This window comes from Gorilla gorilla, chromosome 7 (genome assembly GCF_029281585.2).
Source record: "Gorilla gorilla gorilla isolate KB3781 chromosome 7, NHGRI_mGorGor1-v2.1_pri, whole genome shotgun sequence".
NCBI classification, from domain to species: Eukaryota; Metazoa; Chordata; class Mammalia; order Primates; family Hominidae; genus Gorilla; species Gorilla gorilla.
Window position 1 is genome coordinate 108,247,128 of NC_073231.2, and position 22,093 is coordinate 108,269,220.

Consider the following 22,093-nt stretch of genomic DNA (forward strand, 5'->3'; position numbering starts at 1 on the left):
TAAAGGCAATCCAATGCACTTCCCCACCCCCGCTAGAATCCATCCCCTCCCGGGGCAGGCAAACCTCACTGCAGGGGCTCAAATTTAATAATAATAACAATAATCATGGCGCTTCCTCCCTCACTCCCTCCCCCAACTATCACCTCCCCCCCCCCCCCCGCTCCCAGCAATCTGCCGGGAATCGGCTTCTCTCCCCCACCCCACCCCGGGATCCCCAGGTCCAGACCACCCCACCGGACACAGCTGCCGGGGGCCCGGGACAAGCCCAGCCCAGCCTACCCCGGGGCCCCTGGCCCCGCTTCTCCTCTTCCCTCTCTTTTTACCTCCACCATCCCCCATCCGCATTGTCTGTCTCAATTCAACTTTGACTAATATGGATTCCTCGGGCCTTGGCCGGGCAGTAATTACCGCCTGCCCCCCGGGAGCCAGAAACCTCCCCCCCATCTCCGCCGAGTTCAACGCCGCTCCTTGCGGGAGGGGGAAGGGGGTTTACAGAGCGCTCTCCAGTCCACACCGCGGGTCCCGTCTACACCGCGCTCCCCCCGCGGCCCCCTGCCCCCGGGATGAGAAGTTTGCCCCGGAAGGAGCCTAGCAGGAGGCAGTAAGGACCCCCGCACCCCACCCCAGCTGGCCGGCCGGCGCGTAAACACCCGCACCCGCCCGGCACGGCCCGTGGGGGAGGGGAGGGAGGGAGGGAAGGGCGCCCCTCCCCCCGCGCCCGCCGACCCGCCAGCCCTATTACCTGTCATTGAGCTGGTCCTCGGTGCCCGGCAGCGGGTGAACGACGAAATGGATGGACGTCATGGTGCTTTCCTTCTCGTCCTCCTCTCGAGGGCGGCCCCCTCCCGCTCTCGCCCGCCCCCCAGCCCTCTACCCCTCCCCAAAACCCACAGCCGCCGCCGCCTCCCAGTCCCCAAATGGAGGGAAGCAAATACGCAGGGGCCGCCGCCGCCTCCCTGCCGGGCGTGTGTCCGCGGCCCGGAGGGGAGGGCAGGAGGGCGAATCCACACGCCACCCGCTCCCCCGGCGACAGCGCGGAGTGCGAGGCAGGCGGCCGGGACCAGGGGCGCGCCGCCGGCCAGCGGCAGACGGGCGTTGGGAAAGGGGCGGCCGGGGGAGGAGAGGGGTGGCTGCTGGCTGCGGGCTACGGGGACGGTCCGGTCCCGGCGGCGGACGGGGTCCGGACTAGGGGAGGTGAGGAAGGAGGGGAAGGAGATGAGCCCGCACCGCGCGTCACTAGCGAGAAGCCGCCGCCGCCAACACCGCCGCCGCCATCTTCACTTCTGCCCCAGTTTCTCCGTCTCGCAGGCTCCGCTCCGGAGCGGCGGGGGAGGGGCAAACGGGAGGAGGAGGAGGGAGGAGACCGGCGGGCGGGGGCGCGGCGGCGAGAGGCGGGGCTCCGGGAAACGGGCGGCAAGGCCCCCTCGATTGGGCGGCTCAACGTTGTCCGGCCACGACGCTGTAAGGCGCGTGCCGATTGGTCCGTTCGGCTCCCGAGCCCAGCCCCGCCGGGGGTGGGATGTCTCCAGAGTGAGTGTTCCGGAGAGCACGTGTTAGGGAAGGAGGAGGCTGCGGGCTAGCCTGCCGGGAGGGAGGGTAAGTGTGTGTCCCAGAGGAGGCGAGGAGGAAGAGGGGCTCTTGTGTTCTTTTGCCCGGATTCCCCTGGGGCAGCCCTAATTATTTGGCGGATCCTTAGGGGTTTCTTGTTGCTTCTCATCCTTCATCCGCAGTTGTATTTATGGTGGAAGTTGGTAAAATCAGTTAAGGGGCAAGACATACAGCCTTTTATTGGAAAAGTAAGGAAGTTATGTAAGGGCCTTTCCAGAAGGAGATAGTAGGATCATGGAGTTGACTTTGCAGCAACTTCTATTACCTCGGTCTCCCCAGTTTCCTCACCACCATCACATGCCCAAAGACAAAATGTGGAAATTTCCACTAATTTCCTGATATAAATGATTCGTGATTTTTTATTACTTTAAATGAAAGATGATAAACCTGTTCTACAAAGGAGTTCAATTTATGATCAGTGGAATCAGAACGGAAAATTCTTTTCTTTTTTTTTCCCCAAGACGGAGTTTCGCTCTTGTTGCCCAGGCTGGAGCTGGAGTGCAATGGCGCGGTCTCGGCTCACCTCAACCTCCGCCTCCCGGGTTCAAGCGATTTTCCTGTCTCAGCCTATGGAGTAGCTGGGATTACAGGCATGTGTCACCACGTCCGGCTAATTTTGTATTACAATTGTAAAATTGTAGAGATGTGGTTTCACCATGTTGGCCAGGCTGGTCTCGAACTCCTGAACTCAGGTGATCCACCCGCCTCGGCCTCCCAAAGTGCTGGGATTACAGGCCTGAGCCACCGCGCCTGGCTGAGATAGGATCTTTTATACCGAGTTTCTACTATAAGACACTTTCAGAGTTTTGGCCACGGCGCACAGTGGCTCACGCCTGTAATCCCAGCACTTTGGAAGGCCGAGGATGGCGGATCACCTGAGGTTGGGAGTTCGAGACCAGCCTAGCCAATTTGGTGAAACCCCATCTCTACTAAAAATGCAAAAATTAGCCAGGCATGGCTGTGTGCGCCTGTAAACCCCACTACTCAGGAGGCTGAGGCAGAAGACTCGCTTGAACCCGGCAAGTTGCAGTGAGCTGAGATCATGCCACTGCACTCCAGCCTGGGCAACAGAATGAGACTCCATCTCAAAAAAAATTTTTTTTTAATCGAATAAGTCTGTTTTTTTTTCCCTAAGGAACCAATTCATGACTTTCTTCTCAAAGGTTTCTATGACCTCCTTTAAAAAATAAAGTACCTCTTCGAAGGCAAAAACTGAGAACATGACGTTCCTTCTACAGAGGTGGTCTGTTAATGAATTACACACACACACACACACACACACACACACACACAGTTTTGCTTAGGAAGTTCTTCTGAGCAAAATTTATGAAAAAATACTTATAAATCAGGACAGACCTGGTACCCTCGAGGCAGACAATGGAACACTTTTGTAGGTTACCAGCTCAACCATTGGCCCAGATTAGTTTAGACTAAAAAGTGATTTCAAGGTCACTATTAGATGTCCCTGGGAGCCCTGAGGAAGGAAGGTAGACCAGTAGACACTGCTAGATTTCAAGCCAAACAGATCTAAAAAAAAATTTTTTTTTTTGAGACGGAGTCTTTGCTCTGTCGCCCAGGCTGGAGTGCAATGGCACGATCTTGGCTCACTGCCACCTCCACCTCCTGGGTTCAAGTGATTCTCCTGCCTCAGCTTCCCGAGTAGCTGGGATTACAGGCGCTGCTACCATGCCTGGGTAATTTTTGTATTTTTAGTAGAGACAGGGTTTCACCATGTTGGCCAGGTTGGTCTCGAACTCCTGACCTCAGGTGATCCACCCACCTCGGCCTCCCAAAGTGTTGGGATTACAGGTGTGAGCCACTGCGCCCAGCCCAGATCTAAATTTCAGTTGTTTCTGCTACTTAACTACGTGGCCTTACTTGGATTTAGATTAGTTAGATTTGGCCGGGTGCACTGGCTCACGCCCATAATCCCAGCACTTTGGGAGGCCGAGGTGGGTGTATCACCTGAGGTCAGGAGTTTGAGACCAGCCTGGCCAACATGGTGAAACCCCGTCTCTTACTAAAAATACAAAAATTAGCCAGGAGTGTTGGTGTGGCTGTAGTCCCAGCTACTCCAGAGGCTGAGGCAGGAGAATTGCCTGCTCGAACCCGGGAGGTGGAGGTTGCAGTGAGCCAAGATTGTGCCACTGCACTCCAGCCTTGGCGACAGAATGAGAATCTGTCTTAAAAAAAAACATTAGTTAGATTTAACCTATCATTGCATCTTTTTCCCTCATTTGTTAAATATTGCATACTAATCTATCTACACAGAGTTGCAGTGAGATCTAAATAAGATAATGTATGTCAGACACCTAGGACAGTTCATATACATAGTAGGCTCAGCAAATGGAAACATTTACTTGTCTGGTGCTATGTTCCCCTTTTTTTTTTTTTTGAGGCAGGATTTCACTCCCATCACCCAGGCTGGAGTGCAGTGACATGACCTCGGCTCACTGCAACCTCCACCTAGCAGGCTCAAGCAATTCTCCTGCACTGGCCTCCCAAGTAGCTGAGTCTACAGGCACAGGCTACCACGCCTGGCTAATTTTTGTATTTTTTGTAAAGGCGGGGTTTTGCCATGTTGCTCAGGCTGGTCTTGATCTCCTGGGCTCAAGCGATCGGCCCACCTCGGCCTCCCATCTATGTTCAACTTTTACACCTTATACCTTTTAATACTTGAATCACACTATAGGGTAAATTATAATATCCCTGTTATCTAGATGAGGACACTGGGGCTCAAACACCTGAGGTAAGTACTGAAGCTGATACTGAAACCCCGGTCTTCTGACTTGGATTCCATTGTTCTTTCCACTATACCACTGCTGCCATCTAGAAGTTAATAATTTAGAAGGAACAGACTATTCAAAGCCAATAGAGAAAAAAATTATATGATAAAATGGAAGAAGAGTAATGTGGAGGTTGAAGGAGGAAGTGATTCCAGCCAAGAGAATTAAGAAAAGTCACTCAAGCTGAGCTTTCTTTTTTTTTTTTTTTTTTTTTGAGACGGAGTTTCAACCTTGTTGCCCAGGCTGGAGTGCAGTGGCGCAATCTTGGCTCACTGCAACCTCCGCCTCCCAGATTCAAGCAATTCTCTTGCCTCAGCCTCTTGGGTGGCTAGGATTACAGGTGCCCGCCACAACACCCGGCTAATTTTTTGTATTTTTAGTAGAGACAGGGTTTCACCATGTTGTCCGGGCTGGTCTCGAACTCCTGACCTCAGGTGATCCACCCTCTTCGGCCTCCCAAAGTGCTGGGATTACAGGCTTGAGTCACCACGCCCAGCCAAGCTGAGCTTTCAAGAATGTTCTGAGCAAACAGAATACCTGGCTTAAATCTAATCTTTTTAGAATTGCCCCCAAACAGATCACACCATACCCATAGTTTGCCTTGCTTCTCTTTCTTCCAAATATCTCCTTTGTCTTTTCATTATGCTTTTATCCTGCTTTCAACTCGATTCACCCATTCCTAGTTTCCTAGGACTGAGACTTTTTCTCCTGGTTGAAAGTTGGTCTGCTTCCTCTAGACAGCCTATTGGGAAACTGCCTCTCCGGTCTTTGATAATCATCTTGGCTTTGCTACCTTTTTGTTGTCCCAGATGGCATATTAGGAAGAATTTTCCTCTCCCAGGGCTGTAATACCTTGGTGGGTCACACTTTGAACAGAGAAAAACAAGTAAAAGCATGGAGTTGTGAAAGACCATCACATGTGTGGGGGCTGAAGAAATACAGATAATGGAGATAAGCAGGGGTCAACAGAAGCTCTTTGAAGAGTCAAAGTGCAATACAACCTTAGAAAACAGACTCCTTTTTAAAGGGAGCTCCTTTCTAATAATTTGAACTAATTCTCCCTTTGAGGACAACTAGAAAAGTTAGGCAAAATATTTCTTCAAATTTGCTTAATGGCACAAGAAAGCTAGCAAAATAATGATGGATTACCAAACCAGGGTCCAAGGGATGAATAAGCCCCAAGTGAGTCCTCTGTTTGGAGCCACTTTTCCCCTGGGATGCATGTCAATTCCAGAAATACAAACTGAGAAGCTGAAGTAGAGCAGGTCTGACAGGTACTTGGGGCTAAGATAACAGGGATTGATGTCTAGTTTCACCCAATGCAGTGGGGAGTGCTAACGAACCCCTCTTACTCAGTGTTCAGACCTGAGGGACTGCCTCCCTGAAATAGGCCATATCTTAGATTTGGTTTCCCCAAAAGCAGAGCTTGAGAGAAGGATTTGGCTGTAAATCGTTTATTTAGGAGGTGATTGCAGGAAGCACTGTGTGGGAATGGAGAAATGTATAAGGGTGGGAGAAATGCCAATAAAAGGTGGGCTGATAAGTGTTTTACTACCACAGGCAACTGGGACCCAATCCCACTGGGAACCCTCTGAGAGACCAGGACATACCTGAGAATTAACCTACTGAGGAGGGAGGAAGCTAGGGGTGTTTATCCATGAACCCCATCTCACAGTAGTTAAGGGTTGCTCCTAGGTTGTTTAACTAGCTAAGCTGTTAATAGCTAGGTTAATGTCCAACAAAAAGTCATTGTCTCACATACAAAAAAAGAATTAGGACTTGAACATTTTTAAACACCATTTAAAATAATATTAAAAACGATTAAATATCTAATATATAAGAACAACCAATAAAAGATGCCAAAGCCTGTACACAGATTTAAAATGTTTTTGAGGAGCTTCCAGACTGCTGACGACGTGGAGGTGCTGGTAGAGTGGCATGAACACAGAAGGCATGGAAGCTCCTCACGCTTCTCTCCCATACCTAGTCCTATGCATCTCTTCCATCCAGCTCTTCCTGGGTTGTATCCATTAGGATAAACTGGTAAACACCTCTTGGGTTCCAAGAGAAGGAAGAGGACACATACTGCTCTTCAGATCCGTATACTGATCCCCACTACAACCAGTGAACCGGAACATTGAATCTGGATAGGGGGCCCTGGTGACTAAGATGGCACGCTCTAAAGATCTAGGGCACTCTCTTGGCCCTGTTTTGCATCCTATGCAGGCTGTGTGTACACAGCAAGGATATTTCCTGGAGGGAATTCATGAAACAGCACTACCTAAGTCCAAGCCAAGAATTCAGAAAATACAAATGCAACGTCCTCATGAGGGAAAAAGAAGCTCTGAAAGGCAAGAGCTCTTGGGTGTTCATCTATACCTCATGGTACAAATGGAGCATATATGCGTCAATGACAACTGAAATGACCGCTACAGAAATGTATGTATATAGGCCCAGAATGCCCTGAAAGAACTCAGGTGTCACCAGGAGAATTCAAAAAAAAGCAACACATTGTCTGGGTGCAGTGGCCATAACTATATTCCCAACACTTGAGGCCAGGAGTCAAGACCAGCCTGGGCAACATAGCCAGACCCCATCTATACAAAAAAATAAAATAAAATTACCTGACATAATGATGCACACGTGTAGTCCTAACTACTGGGGAGGCCGAGGCAGGGGAATTGCTTGAACCCTGGAGATTAAGGTTGCTGTGAGCCATGATCACACCACTGCACTCCAGCCCAGGAAGCAGAGCAAGACCCTGTCTCTTTTTTTTTTTTTTTGAGACGGAATTTCGCTCTTGTCGCCCAGGCTGGAGTGCAATGGCACAATCTGGGCTCACTGCAACCTCCACCTCCTGGGTTCAAGCGATTCTCCTGTCTCAGCCTCCCGAGTAGCTGAGATTACAGAAACCCACCACCACGCCTGGGTAATTTTTGTATTTTTAGTAGAGACGGGGTTTCACGATTTTGGCCAAGCTGATCTTGAGCTCCTGATCTCAGGTGACACCTTGGCTTTCCAAAGTGCTGGGATTATAGGTGTGAGCCACTGCACCCAGCCAACCCTGTCTCTTTAAAAAAAAAAAAAAAAAAAAAATGCTACACAGAGAGCAGAAGTTTCAACTACATTGAATTCCACTAACGTGGATGAGTAGGTTGATAGCACAGAGGACCTGAAGATGATGAGCCTGTCAGCTACTAGAAGGTCTACCCACATCCCCAAATTTTGCTACAGTATTCTGTGCTTGCCAAGTAGTGGCCCCGTCTACATCATTCGCCCCTGCCACTCTCTCCTTTGCATTTATGTATCAATGTTTTCCAACTACTTAGAGTTATGTATCACATGGTCTCTTGATACCATACCTTTGCCTGTGTTGTTTCTCTGCCTGGAATACACTTCTGTCCTATTTACCTAATTTACTCCTACTTTTTTTTTCCAAGATTCAGCTTATATGCCATCTCTTCTTGACTAACCCAAGACTTTTTCTGATAACAATTCTCCTTATATCTACCAAGCTGAATGATCTTCCCTTCCTTTAAATAAATTATATCAAAACGAATTTTTCTTTAGAGAAATCAAAGATGATCTAAATACATGGAGGGATCAGGCATGATGGCTCACACCTATAATCCCAGCACTTTGGGAGGAGGAGGCAGGAGGATCGCTTGAGCCCACGAGTTCAAGGCCAGCCTAGGCAACATAATGACACCCATCTTTATTTAAAAAAAATTTTTTTAAATAAAAAATAGGCCGGGCGCAGTGGCTCATGCCTGTAACCCCCGCACTTTGGGAAGCCAAGACAGGCAAATCACCTGAGGTCAGGAGTTCAAGACCAGCGTGGCCAACATGGTGAAACCCCGTCTCTACTAAAAATACAAAAATTAGCTTGGTGTGGTGGTGCACACCTGTAATCCCAGCTACATGAGAAGCTGAGGCAGGAGAAATGCTTGAACAGAAAAGACACAGAAAAAGATGTTCATAGCAGCATTCTTTGTAAAAGCCCCAAACTGTAAATAATCCAAATAACCATCAAAAATAGAATATTATGGCATGCTCATGCAGTGTAATACCATGCAGTAATACATACGAATGAACCAAAGCTCTTTGCAAAACCTGAATGAATCTCACAAAAATAATGTTGAATAAAAGAAATCAGAAATGTTACAATTTCATTGATATAAGCTTCAAAAACCAGCAAAGTGACACTCTGTTGTTACGGATGCATGTTTAGGGAGCAAAACTAAGAAAAGCAAATGAGGTTACCTTAAGGGGTAGCAGTTACTTTATGGGGGAGGAAGGAGTATCCATTAGAAAGTAGCACAAGGGGAATCTCTGGAGTGCTGACAGTGATCTATTTTTTGACCTGGGTGTTGGTTACAGGGTGTTCATTTATTATCATTTACTTGGCTGTACATTTTTTTTTTTTAGACGGAGTCTCGCTCTGTCACACAGGCTGGAGTACAGTGGTGTGATCTCGGCTTACTGCAACCTCCACCTCCTAGGTTCAAGCGATTCTCCTGCCTCAGCCTCCTGAGTAGCTGGGATTACAGATGCCCGCCACCATGCCCAGCTAATTTTTTTGTATTTTAGTAGGGATGGGGTTTCACCATGTTGGCCAGGCTGGTCTCGAACTGCTGACCTTGAGTGATTGACCCACCTTGGCCTCCAAAAGTGCTAGGATTACAGGCGTGAGCCACTGCTCCCAGCCTTAGCTGTACATTTTTGTTTTGCATAATTTTCTATATGTGTGCTAAATTTCACTATGAGAAAAGATTTTTGGCTGGGCACAGTGGCTCACACCTGTAATCCCAGCACTTTAGAAGGTGAGGTGGGTAGATCACCTGAGGTCAGGAGTTCCAGACCAGCCTGACCAACATGGTAAAACCCTGTCTCTACTAAAAATACAAAAATTAGCCGGGCGTGGTGGCAGGCACCTGTAATCCTAGCTACTGGGGAGGCTGAGGCAGGAGAATCGCTTGAACCCAGGAGGTGGAGGTTGCAGTGAGCTGAGATCGCGCCACTGCACTCCAACCTGGGCAACAGAGCGAGACTCTGGCTAAAAATAAATAAATAAATAAATCTTTTTATGGTGGCTCATGCTTGTAAGTTTAGCACTTTGGGAGTCTGAGGCGGCTGGATTGCTTGATTTCAGGAGTTGGAGACCAGCCTGGGCAACATGGCAAAACCCCGTCTCTACCAAAAACACCGAAAATTAGCCCGGCATGGTGGTGAACGCCTGTAGACCCAGCTACTGGGGATGCTGACGTGGGAGGATCACTGGATCACTTGAGCCTGGGAGGTGAACTGAGGTTGTGTCACTGTACTCCAGCCTGGGTAACAGAGTGAGACTGTCTCAAAAAAAAAAAAAAAAAGATAAAAATAATGTTTTGTATGAAAGGAGAGAACGTCAGCACTCCTCTTGACAAGGATGGAAGAGGCTCTCAGACCTGACAACATGCATGAAGTTAAGGCATTGCCACCTACTTCATGGCATCTAAACATGTTGTTGTGGTGGTTGTTTTTTAAAGACAGAGCCTACTTGATACCTTTATACATATAGAAACATTAACTCAAGGTGAGTTGTAAACCTAAATGCAAGAACTAAAGCTCTAAAATTCAGAAGAAAACATATGAGTGCCAGGTGCGGTGGCTCACGCCTGTAATCCCAGCACTTTGGGAGGCCGAGGCGGGCGGATCACCAGGGCAAGAGATCGAGACCATCGTGGCTAACATGGTGAAACCCCGTCTCTACTAAAAATACAAAAAATTAGCCGGGCGTGGTGGCGGGCGCCTGTAGTCCCAGCTACTCGGGAGGCTGAGGCAGGAGAATGGCGTCAACCCGGAAGGCGGAGCTTGCAGTGAGCCGAGATTGCGCCACTGCATTCCAGCCTGGGAAACAGAGCAAGACTCCGTCTCAAAAAAAAAAAAAAAAAAAAAAGGAGTGAATCTTTGTGACCTTGGATTAAGCAGTGGTTTCTTAAATATAAAAGCACAAACAGCAAAGAAAAAAAGATAAATTGGATTTAACTCATTTTATTTTAATTCAATGGATAAATTGGACTTAAACCAATTTAACACTTTTGTGTTTCAAAGGACGCCATCAAGAAAGGCAACCCATGGAATTGGAGAAGATATTTGCAAATTATATATTTGATAAGGGACTAGTGTCTGGAATATATATAAAACTCTTACAACTCAACAATAAAAGGACAATTAACCCCATTTTTAAAAGGGCAAAGGGGAAACAAGGGGCTGAAAATGAGCTCAAATTTATTTATTTTTTTCAGACAGGGTATTTCTCTGTCATCCAAGGCTGGAGTACAGTAGCACGATCATGGCTCACCACAGCCTCAACCTCCCAGGCTGAAGTGATCCTCCCACCTCAGCCTCCCAAGTAGCTGGAACTACAGGCGTGCGCCACTATATCTGGAACTCCCGGGCTCAAGCAATCCTCCTGCTTCAGCCTCCCAAAGTGCTGAAGGATTACAGGTGTGAGCCACTGCATCTGGTTTTAAACGTATGAAAGAAGATGAGTAAATAACAGTAAAGCCCTGGGTTGTGAAGATGTAATAATAAAAAAAGCAGAGAGAAGGCAGGATGTTTGACTCCTGACTGTTCCATCAAGGACTGTAGTCTGGAAAATAAATATTTTGAAGGTGAAAAATTAAAGCTCGTATTAGGATAAAAGACTATCAGAGAGCACTGAGTTGTCTTAAATTAAGTCAAGCCTCCTAACCCCAATAAAACACATCATAGTGCCAAATAAAGTTAAAAATCCAGCCAGGCGTGGTGGCTCACGCCTGTAATCCTAGTACTTTGGGAGGCCCAGGTGGGTGGATCTCTTTGAGCTCAGGAGTTCAAGACCAGCCTGGGCAACATGGTGAAATTCCATCTCTACAAAAAATACCAAAATGAGCTGGGTGTGGTGGCTCATGCCTGTGGTTCCAGCTGCTCAGGAGGCTGAGGCTGGAGGGCTGCTTGAAATGGGTGGCGGAGGTTGCAGTGAGCTGAGATCACGTCACTGCACCCCAGCCTGGGCAACAGAGTGAGACCTTGTCTGAAAAACAAATAAATAAATACATAAATATATAAATAAAATAAAGTTAAAAATCTGAAAAAATAAAACGGGTAAATTATTTCAATCAATATTTCTCTAAGGAATATATACAAATGGCCAATATGCACATAAAAATATTCTTAACATCATCAGTCATCAAAGAAATGCAAATCAAACCAGTGATGTGATACTACTTCTCAGCCACTAAGATGGCTAACATTAAAAAGACAGATAGGCCGGGCACAGTGGCTCATGCCTGTAATCCCAGCACTTTGGGAGGCCGAGGCGGGTGGATCACCTGAGGTCGGGAGTTCGAGACCAGCCTGGCCAACATGGAGAAACCCCGTCTCTACTAAAAATACAAAATTAACTGGGCATGGTGGCACATGCCTGTAATCCCAGCTACTAGGGAGGCAGGAGAATCACTTGAACCTGGGGAGGCAGAAGTTGCGGTGAGCTGAGATCGTGCCATTGCACTCCAGCCTGGGCAACAAGAGTGAAACTCCGTCTCAAAAAAGAAAAAAAAAAAAAAAGTTTTAACAAAAGAGACAGATAAATGTTGGCAAGGATGTGGAAAATTAAAACCTTCATATATTGTTGATGGGAATGTAAAATAGAGCAGCTACTTTGGAAAACAGTTTGACCATTTTGACATTTCCTCAAAAAGTGAAACACAGTTACCATAGACCATTCCTAGGTACCAACCCAAGAGAATTGAAAATGTATGTTCACACAAAAACTTACACACAAATGTTCATTATAGCATTATTATTTTTATTATTTTGAAATGGAGTTTTGCTCTTGTCACCCAGGCTGGAGTGCAATGGCACGATCTCGGCTCACTGCAACCTCCTCCTCCCAGGTTCAAGTGATTCTTCTGCCTCAGCCTCCTGACTAGCTGGGATTACAGGCACTCGCCACCATGCCCGGCTAATTTTTGTATTTTTAGTAGAGATGGGATTTCACCATGTTGGCCGGGCTGGTCTCGAACTCCTGACCTCAGATGATCCACCGGCCTGAGCCTCCCAAAGTGCTGGGATTACAGGCTCTCGCCACCATGCCCGGCTAATTTTTGTATTTTTAGTAGAGATGGGATTTCACCATGTTGGCCGGGCTGGTCTCGAACTCCTGACCTCAGATGATCCACTGGCCTGAGCCTCCCAAAGTGCTGGGATTACAGGTGTGAGCCACCTCACCCAGCTTTTTAAATTAAACACTTTAAATGGGTTAATTTTATAGTATGTGGATTATATCTCAATACATTTGTTATTTTCAAAAGAGGGGCCAACCACAGGGGCTCAAACTGTAATCCCAACACTTTGGGAGGCAAGATGGAGGATCACTTGAGCCCAGGAGTTTGAGACCAGCCTGGGCAACATAGCAAGACCTCATCTCTACCAAAAAAAAAAAATTAAAAGGGGAAAAGATAATGTATCACTTTGAGTTTTCAACTAGCAGCATACTGAGTTCAGGCTGATATATACAATTTTTAATTAAGCTAGCTTCTACCTTTTCACTGCATTAAAGAAATGTCTATCATTCATCCAATAAAATGATTTATTGGCTGGGCGAGGTGGCTCATGCCTGTAATCGCAGCGCTTTGGGAGGCTGATGCAGGCAGATCACTTGAGGTGAGAAGTTGGAGACCAGCCTGGCCAACATTGCAAAGCCCATCTCTACTAAAAATACAAGAAAATTAGCCGGGTGAGGTGGCACACACCTGTAATCCCAGCTACTGGGGAGGCTGAGGTATCAGAATTGCTTGAACTTAGGAGGCAGAGGTTGCAGTGAGCCAAGATCGTGCCACTGCACTCCAGTCTGGGTAACAGAGCAAGACATTGTCTCAAAAAACAAAACAAAGAAAAAAAAGTATGTATATACACACAAACACACATATATATACATGTATACATATATATACATGTATACATATATATACATGTATACATATATATACACATATATACACATATACATATATACACATATATACACATATATACACATATATATACATATATATACACATATATATATATGACTGTATGCCAAGCACTGTTACAGATACATGCAATGAGATAAGTAAAGTTTCTGCCAGCCTCATGGGGCTTACAGTCAGTGACAAGAGAGGTAAGATTTCAGATACTTCAACAAGAGGTTAACTAACTTGCCCAAAGTCACACAGTAAGTAGTAGAGTCATTATGGAAAGCAAGATCAATCCCATGGGACCCTAGTGGTCATTTAACCTAATGTCCTCTTTTCACATAAGAATCTGAGGCTCAGGGAGGCTAAATTGCTCAGTATCACCTGACTTGTTACACACTGCCACAAATATAAAAGTGTCTGAAGTGTGGGAGTGCAAGGGGACCCTAGGTTCTCAAGGTCAATCCATCTGAGACCTCTTTCAACTAGCTTAATGCGCCTTGGCACCTTAAGATGCTCTCAGAAATATAAAAAGACCTCCAAGATGCATTAACAATTGTTTGTCGCTGTTTGCCACCTGCTAGGCATTGTGCCATGCACTGAGAACCTGGCAATGACCAAGACAGTTGCAGTTCATGCCCCGTGGGTGTATGGAATCTGGTGGTGCCCAAGTGCAGGTTTGATAGCTATCAAAGACTCATCTTTGGCTACCTAAGACTCATCTTTGGAGACAAAGATACCTACAGATTTCTGGGCCCCTCCACACTACTGTGATTCCATTGATCTGCAGTCAGCCTGGAATCTGTGTTTTTGATGCTTTGCAGGTGTTTCTAGTGTACCAGTGATTTGAGGAACCACTGACCTGCTATACCCCACCACTTGGCTTTATTTTTTTTTCTTTTTATTATTTATTTAATTACTTATTTATTTTTACAACTTGACTGTTAGAGCTGAGAAAAGCAAGACTAAGAGAGACTTACGCAATCCCACAACCAGATCAAATATGTTTAATGCCCAGACCACAGGGCAAAGCATTCATTCGTTCACTGAACAAACATTGAGCTCCTACCATGTACCATGCAGTATGTTGGGCACTAGAATCACAGCAAAGAGTAAGAGCACAGGTCCTGCTCTCATGGGGCTTCCATTTGGTGGGGGTGGGTGTAGGAGGCAGGGAGAAAGCCAGAAAAGAAAGAAACCGTGATTCTAGTCATGGAAAGTACTACAAAATGAGACTGAGCACTGAGTCAGCAGAAGGTATACTAGGTTGAACCTCATAAAATAGCCAGTATTTGGCCATTTTTGATCCACAGAAACAAAAATTTCATATGGTTCAGCTTTATAAATAGGAGTTCAAAGGAGATTGAGTCCTTTCTCCCCAGGATAAAAAGGGAAGGTGGCTGGCTGGGCACAGTGGCTCATGCCTGTAATCCCAACACTTTGGGAGGCCGAGGCTACGGATCACTTTGAGGTCGGACATTTGAGACCAGCCTGGCCAACATGGCGAAAACCCGTCTCTACTAAAAATACAAAAATTGGCCAGGCGTGGTGGCGTGCCTATAATCCCAGCTACTTGGGAGGCTGAGGCAGGAGAATCCCTTGAACCTGGGAGGTGGAGGTTGCAGTGAGCCGGAATTGTGCTACTGCACTCCAGCCTGGGCGACACAGCGAGACCCTGTCTCAAAAAAAAAAAAGGGAAGGTAGCCTCACAAGATGGATGTGATTTGAACATGTGAAGGACAAATAAAAGCCTAGAGGAAGGATGTGATTAGAGCAGTGTCTCTGAGGAGAAATTGTGGACAAGAAGCGGGAAAGCAGGACAGAATGAGACATTGATTCCATGGATATAGAGGGAATACTGTGCTGGGAGCTGCACAGCTCATGAAAGAAGTATAATGCACACTCGCTGTTCTTAACAAGCCTACAAGGCCGGGCACAGTGGCTCACGCCTGTAATCCCAGCACTTTGGAAGACCAAGGCAGGCAGATCACCTGAGATCAGGAGTTTCAGACCAGCCTGACCAACATGGAGAATCCCCGTCTCTACTAAAAATACAAAATTAGCCGAGTGTGATGGCAGATGTCTGTAATCCCAGCTACTTGGGAGGCTGAGGTAGGAGAATCGCTTGAACCCAGGAGGCTGAGGTTGCAGTGAGCCAAGATCGCACCATTGCACTCCAATCTGGGCAACAAGAGTGAAACTCCGTCTCAAAAAAAAAAAAAAAAAAAAAAAAAAGACTACACTTTGGTTAAAGACATGGTAAAACCTGTGAATATAAAAAATCAAATACCCACTTCCACACAAAGATTCATGCTATAGCCACTGCCCTAAACACCCTTCCTGCCATTGGTTGCCCTGCCAAAAGCTACCTGTCCTCACTCCCTGACCCCAGTGCTACTCCCCTCTATGACGTTATTCTCTTCTCCGCAGTTAGGAGAGATGGCTCCCACCCCTGATTCCATGGCTCACTCTTTATAGTTCTTCTCTTTTTCTCTATTATTATTATTTTTTTTTCTTTTGAGGTGGGGTCTCAAAAGGAGTGCAGTAGCACAATCACAGCTCACTGCAGCCTTAACTGTCTGAGCTCAAGTGATCGTCCTGTCTCAGCCTCCTGAGTAGCTAGGACTACAGTTTGGTGCCACCACGTTGGCTAATTTCTTTTTTTTTTGAGACAGAGTCTTGCTCTGTCACCAGGCTGGAGTGTAATGGCATGATCTCGGCTCAGTGCAACCTCCGCCTCCCAGGCTCAAGAGGGATACTCCTGCGTTAGCCTCCCAAGTAGCTGGGACTACAGGCGCCCACCACCACGCCTGGCTAATGTTTTTTATGTTTTTACTAGAGATTGGGTTTCGCCATGTTGCTCAGGCTGGTCTCGAACTCCTGACCTCCAGTAATCCACCTGCCTCTGCCTCCCAAAGTGCGGGATTACAGGCATGAGCCACCATGCCCAGCCTAATTAATTTTTTTATTTTTTGTATAGACAGGGTCTTGTTATGTTGCCCCGACTGGTCTCGAACCCCTAGTCTCAAGCCATCCCCCTGCCTTGGCCTTCCATTCCTCTACTTTATACCACGGTTATTCACCAAGCTTGTCTTTGTTCAGTGTACTTCCTCATGGAAAAACTGAGGTGATATTTACCCTGGTTTTTCTACCAGTGTGTAACTGTCACTAGTACCAGCTCAAAAAATAAGAAATGAATAAATGAGTGATGACTATCACTATGTTGCTCAGGCTGGACTTGAACCCCTGGGCTCCAGTGATCCTCCCACCTCAGCCTCCCAAGTAGCTGGGATTACAGACATGCCCCATCATGCCCAGCTCGGAATTTTGCTGTGTATTTAGGGTTATGTAAGGCTGTAGTAAATTGTCACAAGGAACAAATTTAGGGATTAAAGTACAGTTTAGTTCTGGGGTGAGCTACCTGCCAAAGTAAGTTTCCTGTCCTAGGGGCATCTTTTAGCTCCATCTCGCAAAGACAAAACTTTCACTGTGAGGGGCCAGCCTGTTTATTCAACATGACCAAACTCCATGCTGCTGTCTCCCCTGCTCCGCTCCGCCTGCCAGGGGCTATCAGCTGAGTACATGACCAGCTTACAGCAGCTCTAGAGCCGGCTTTGGCCTGCCCCATTGCTGTATGGTACAGAAAACTCCCACTCTGCCCATCCAAACAAATCCTCAGTGGACACCTGTCAGCCCCTTCTCTGTGGAAATGGTGCGCAGCTGCTGGCCACATTTCCCAAGGCTGCCTGTGTGTACTTGGAAAGCGCGGGTTCCTTCTCATCTATCTTTTCTGTAGAAGAAACAGTCCCTTCAGCTTTTCCTGATAGGCCTCATTTTCCAGCCACTGAAGTTGCTACCAGAGCTCTACATTGGACCCAGGCTGGCTAAGTCTATATGATTCCGGAGTTGATTATTCCAGTTTGTTTTGTGAATTATCCAGGCCTTTTGCTCCCCAACCTCTGCCACGACCCTCCCCCCACCCCCCCATTCTCTCTACTTCTGCTGTTTACGTGTCAGGAAATTTTAGTGCTCAGTAACATCTCCCTCAGTGTCTGGGAAGAATACCAATACTTAGATTTGTTTGGTGCTTTGCAGTCTACAGAATGACATTTCATGCACAAACATACTTTAGCCTCCTAAAAGTCCTGCAGAGTAGATTGCATTATTCTCTTTTCCAGCTAAGCAGTGATAAATGACTTGTCTGTGATCACACAATCAGCAAGTACAATCGGGCCTTGAACTCAGCTCACAATTCTCTGTCCAGTGTTATCACTATCAAACCCACGGGGAATGCAAATTTTCCAATTTTGCTATCCATTAGAAGTCATGGAAAGAGCTGGTTGGGAGACGGTTTTCCTGATACTTACAATGAGGTTGATTTAATTCTGTCTGCCTCAGTGGCTGGAACATTTCACTTTGGCAGCCAGGCTGGAGTGCAGTGGATCCCTTGAGGGGTCCACAGATTCAACAACCATATGCATTGACCCCAAATGGATACACTTTCTGAGAAGTGTATTTTTTAAAATTGTCACTCTTGGGGTAATAGTGTGTATCCTGCTGGCATTCTGTCCACTGGATCATGTACTAATCACCCAAACAAACAAAAATCAACATCTACATCATGTTTTACAACTTCTGAAGCATTTTGCAATAACTCTCTGATCTATACATGGAAGGAACCTAACTGTGTGAATATCCCCACTTTACAGATGAGAAAAATAAGTCTGAGAGAGCAACTCTGAGTGACTTTCCCAAGGTCACACAATTAGGGACCATTGGGGAAGAGCAGATATTTGACTCCTAATCTTTGGACTAGTTATCCATAATATCTATATCCCATATACTGATGCTAATTAACGTGTGTATAGGCCTTTAAAGTTTTATTTTATTTTATTTTTTTGAGACAGAGGAGTCTGTCGCCATGCTGGAGTGCAGTGACACAATCTCGGCTCACTTACAACCTCTGCCTTCTGGGTTCAAGCGATTCTCCTGCCTCAGCCTCCTGAGTAGCTGGGACTACAGGCACGAGCCACCACACCCTGCTAATTTTTGTATTTTTAGTAGAGACGGGGTTTCACCATGTTGGCCAGGATGGTCTCAATCTCTTGACCTCGTGATCTGTCCACCTCAGCCTCCCAGAGTGCTGGGATTACAGGCGTGAGCCACCACACCTGACCTTTTTTTTTTTTTTTTTTTTTTTTCCTGAGACAGAGTCTCACTCTGTTGCCCAGGCTGGAGTACAGTGGCACGATCTCAGCTCACTGCAACCTCCACCTCCTGAGTTTAAGCGATTCTCGTGCCTCAGTCTCCCAAGTAGCTGGGATTACAGGTGCCCACCACCACACCCAGCTAATTTTTGCATTTTTAGTAGAGATGGGGTTTTGCCATGTTGGCCAGGCTGGTCTCAAACTCCTGACCTCAGGTGATCCGCCCACCTTGGCTTCCCAAAGTGCTGGGATTACAGGCATGAGCCACTGCACCCAGCCAGGGTTTTAAAGTTTTACTGGACATTTTCACAATATTAGTTCATTCCACCTTCAACAACACCTTTGAGCAGATACTGTTATTATCCCAATAGTGCATTTATTTATTTATTTATTTATTTATTTATTTATTTATTTAGAGACTGAGTTTCACTCTTGTTGCCCAGGCTGGAGTGCAGTGGTGTGATCTCAGCTCACCGCAACCTCCTCCTCCGGGTTCAAGCAATTCTCCTGCCACAGCCTCTCGAGTAGCTGGGATTACAGGCATGCGCCACCACACCCAGCTAATTTTGTATTTTTAGTAGAGATGGGGTTTTGCCATGTTGGTTAGGCTGGTCTCGAACTCCCGACCTCAGGTTATCCACCTGCCTCGGCCTCCCAACGTGCTGGGATCACAGGTGTGAGCCAACACCCGGCCCCAATATTGCTTTTAAATTCTCTCAGATTATCACTACACCCTTTCACCTTGGAGTAGTAAAGACAACTCTCAAAAACATGTATTTATTCTTTCAACAGATGTTTTGAGTACCTAATGTGTAAAACCCTACACTCATTACTGTGGTCAGAGCCTATGACTTCTGTATTCCTGATTTTCCTTGGTATTTAGCAGAATCAGAACATCATACTTGTGATTAGCTAGAAACAAGGGCAGACAGACTAACCTAGTATTCTGTAATCAGAAATGGATGATGAGTTTTGCAGAAGGGAAATGACTAGGCAAAATAGGCGGGTGCACAAATGGCACCAGATGCTTTAATGAGTGGCTGTTTCCACAGACTAGAAATCGGTTTTATGGCCAGGCGTGGTGGCTCATGCCTGTAATCCCAGCACTTTGGGAGGCCAAGGTGGACGGATCACGAGGTCAGGAGATCAAGACCATCCTGGCCAACATGGTGAAACCCCGTCTCTACTAAAAATATAAAAATTAGCTGGGCGTGGTGGCATGTGCCTGTAATCCCAGCTACTAGGGAGACTGAGGCAGGAGAATCGCTTTAACCAGGGAGTCAGAGGTTGCAGTGAGCCGAGATTGCACCACTGTACTCCAGCCTGGTGACAGAGCGAGACTCCATCTCAAAAAAAAAAAAAAAAAAAAATCAGTTTTATATGTGCAGTCTATAAAGGACCATTAGCCTAGCCTTGGTCTTTCAGCCATGTTCACACAGAGATACCAATCATTATGAGTAATGTCATTGTCAAATGCTGAGAATAATATTACAGGACATGGTTATTGAATCAACCAATGATTAAAGGTTTGCTCTGGCACCTCCCTTGAACTGGCTCAAGTTCTGGAGTTCCCATGCATAGGGATATCAGTGGTGTGTTATTTCAGTGATTAAGAGAAGAGGAAAAGGTCACACACCTTTTCTTTTTTTATCTTTTCTTCACTTCTGTTTTTACTCTCTTTTCTCTATAGCTACCCAATGAGGGAAGGTTAATGATTAAATGGAGACACAAGATTGAAAGGGATTGTCAAAAGACTAAGTTACAACAAATTTGGTTTTAGATCTTTTTTTTTTTTTGAGACAGAGTTTTGCCCTTGTCTGTCACCCAGAGTGGAGTGCAATGGTGCGATCTCAGCTCGCTGCAGCCTCCACCTCCTGGGTTCAAGCGATTCTCCTGCCTCAGCCTCCCGAGTAGCTGGGACTACAGGCGCCGGCCACCATGCCTGGCTAATTTTTGTATTTTTAGTAGAGACAGGGTTTCACCATATTGGCCAGGCTGGTATCGAACTCTGACCTTGTGATCCACCCGTCTCGGCCTCCCAAAGTGCTGGGATTACAGGCGTGAGCTACCGTGCCTGGCCTCAGTTACCTCTTTTTTTTTTTTTTTTGATGGAGTTTCTTTCTTGTTGCCCAGGCTGGAGTGCAATGACATGATCTTGGCTCACCGCAACCTCTGCCTCCCGGGTTCAAGCGATTCTCCTGCCTCAGCCTCCTGGGATTACAAACATGTGCCACCACACCCAGCCAATTTTATATTTTTAGTAGAGACAGGGTTTTTCCACGTTGGTCAACCTGGTCTCAAACTCCCAGCCTCAAGCGATCCACCCGCCTCAACCTCCCAAAGTGTTGGGATTACGGGCGTGAGCCACCACGCCCGGCCCAGATGGTACTCTTAAAAGAGGTAACTGAGCCGGGCGCCGTGGCTCACGCCCGTAATCCCAGCACTTTGGGAGGCCAAGGCGGGCAGATTGCCTGAGCTCAGGAGTTTGCAACCAGCCTGGGCAACACGGTGAAACCCCGTCTCTACTAAAATACAAAAAATTAGCCAGGCATGGCAGCAGGCACCTGTATTCCTGGCTACTTGGAGGCTGAGGCAGGAGAATTGCTTTAACCTGGGAGGTGGACGTTGCAGTGAGCCAAGATCGTGCCACTGCACTCCAGCCTGGGTGACAGAGTGAGACTCCATCTCAAAAAAGAGTGCCATCTGATTCCAGGCAGGTGCCTAACTTTTTTTTTTTGAGACAGAGTCTCACTCTGTGGCCCAGGCTGGACTGCAGTGGTATGATCTCGGCTCACTGCAACCTGTGCCTCCCAGGTTCAAGCAATTCTCCTGCCTCAGCCTCCCAAGTAGCTGGGACTACAGGCGTTCAGCATCATGACTGGCTAATTTTTGTATTTTTAGTAGATACAGGGTTTCCCTATGTTGGCCAGGCTGGTCTCAAACTCCTGACTTCGGGTGATCCTCCCACCTCAGCCTCCCAAAGTGATGGGATTACAGGCATGAGCCACTGTGCCCGACCAGGTCCCTAACTCTTATACATCCCAAAGCTTCAACCTGTCTGTGTCTACCTTCCGCCCCTTTCCTGAGATCCTCTCTCATTTTCCTCTTGCTTTCCTCTGCTTCTCATGTTACAAAAATCAAAGCTCATCTTTTTCCTTGTCAGTTCCTTTAGTACTAAGCTGGGTCATTTCAATTGATCTATACTAAATGAAGGCAATGTTTCTTGACCTTAACGACCAGAAAATCCCCTTTAACAGAATTGTCAGGCCCACTTTTGAAGTGAATTTCATCCAAAATAAATGTAAAGCAAATCAAATCAATGCGTTAAAGGCAGCCTTGTAAACTAGGCCCTCCTCTCATTTTAATAAGCCCAATAAAAGGGGTTGTCTCCCCCAGTGCCTGGGAATCTCTAAAATATGGGTGAGATTTCATGTCAATAAGGGTCATTTGCATTAGGTCTTGCTCTGTTGCTCAGGGTGGAGTGCAGTGGTGCGATCTCCGGTCACTGCAG

The 22,093-nt window shown here is 46.7% G+C and overlaps 2 protein-coding genes, 1 non-coding gene and 1 pseudogene across 7 annotated transcripts in view; 3 read left to right on the forward strand and 1 right to left on the reverse strand.

The window, feature by feature from the left end:
* UBR5 (ubiquitin protein ligase E3 component n-recognin 5) overlaps nt 1–932 on the reverse strand; it is a 159,240-nt gene extending 158,308 nt beyond the window's left edge. For all 4 annotated transcript variants that reach the window (XM_055348784.2, XM_019032423.4, XM_031013591.3 and 1 more), the window contains exon 1: nt 743–932. In XM_055348784.2, coding sequence (XP_055204759.1) covers nt 743–804 — 62 coding nt within the window. In that variant the 5' untranslated portion in view covers nt 805–932. The remainder of the gene's footprint in view (nt 1–742) is intronic.
* LOC129524177 (uncharacterized) overlaps nt 494–22,093 on the forward strand; it is a 110,279-nt gene continuing 88,679 nt past the window's right edge. The window contains exon 1 of one of the 2 annotated variants that reach the window (XR_010134835.1): nt 494–601. Coding sequence is in view for 1 of the 2 variants with exons in the window: in XM_055348785.2 (XP_055204760.2) it covers nt 918–1,580 (663 nt within the window). In the remaining variant the exon portion in view is untranslated. Of the gene's footprint in view, nt 602–908; nt 1,597–22,093 lie in introns of those variants that run through there. The other variant, XM_055348785.2, reaches the window with a different exon arrangement.
* On the forward strand, nt 4,329–15,831 carry LOC115935564 (epididymal secretory protein E3-beta-like; annotated as a pseudogene).
* Nucleotides 9,779–9,904, forward strand: LOC115935705 (U6atac minor spliceosomal RNA). Its single transcript, XR_004071324.1, has one exon. It is a non-coding gene; the product is annotated as a U6atac minor spliceosomal RNA (small nuclear RNA).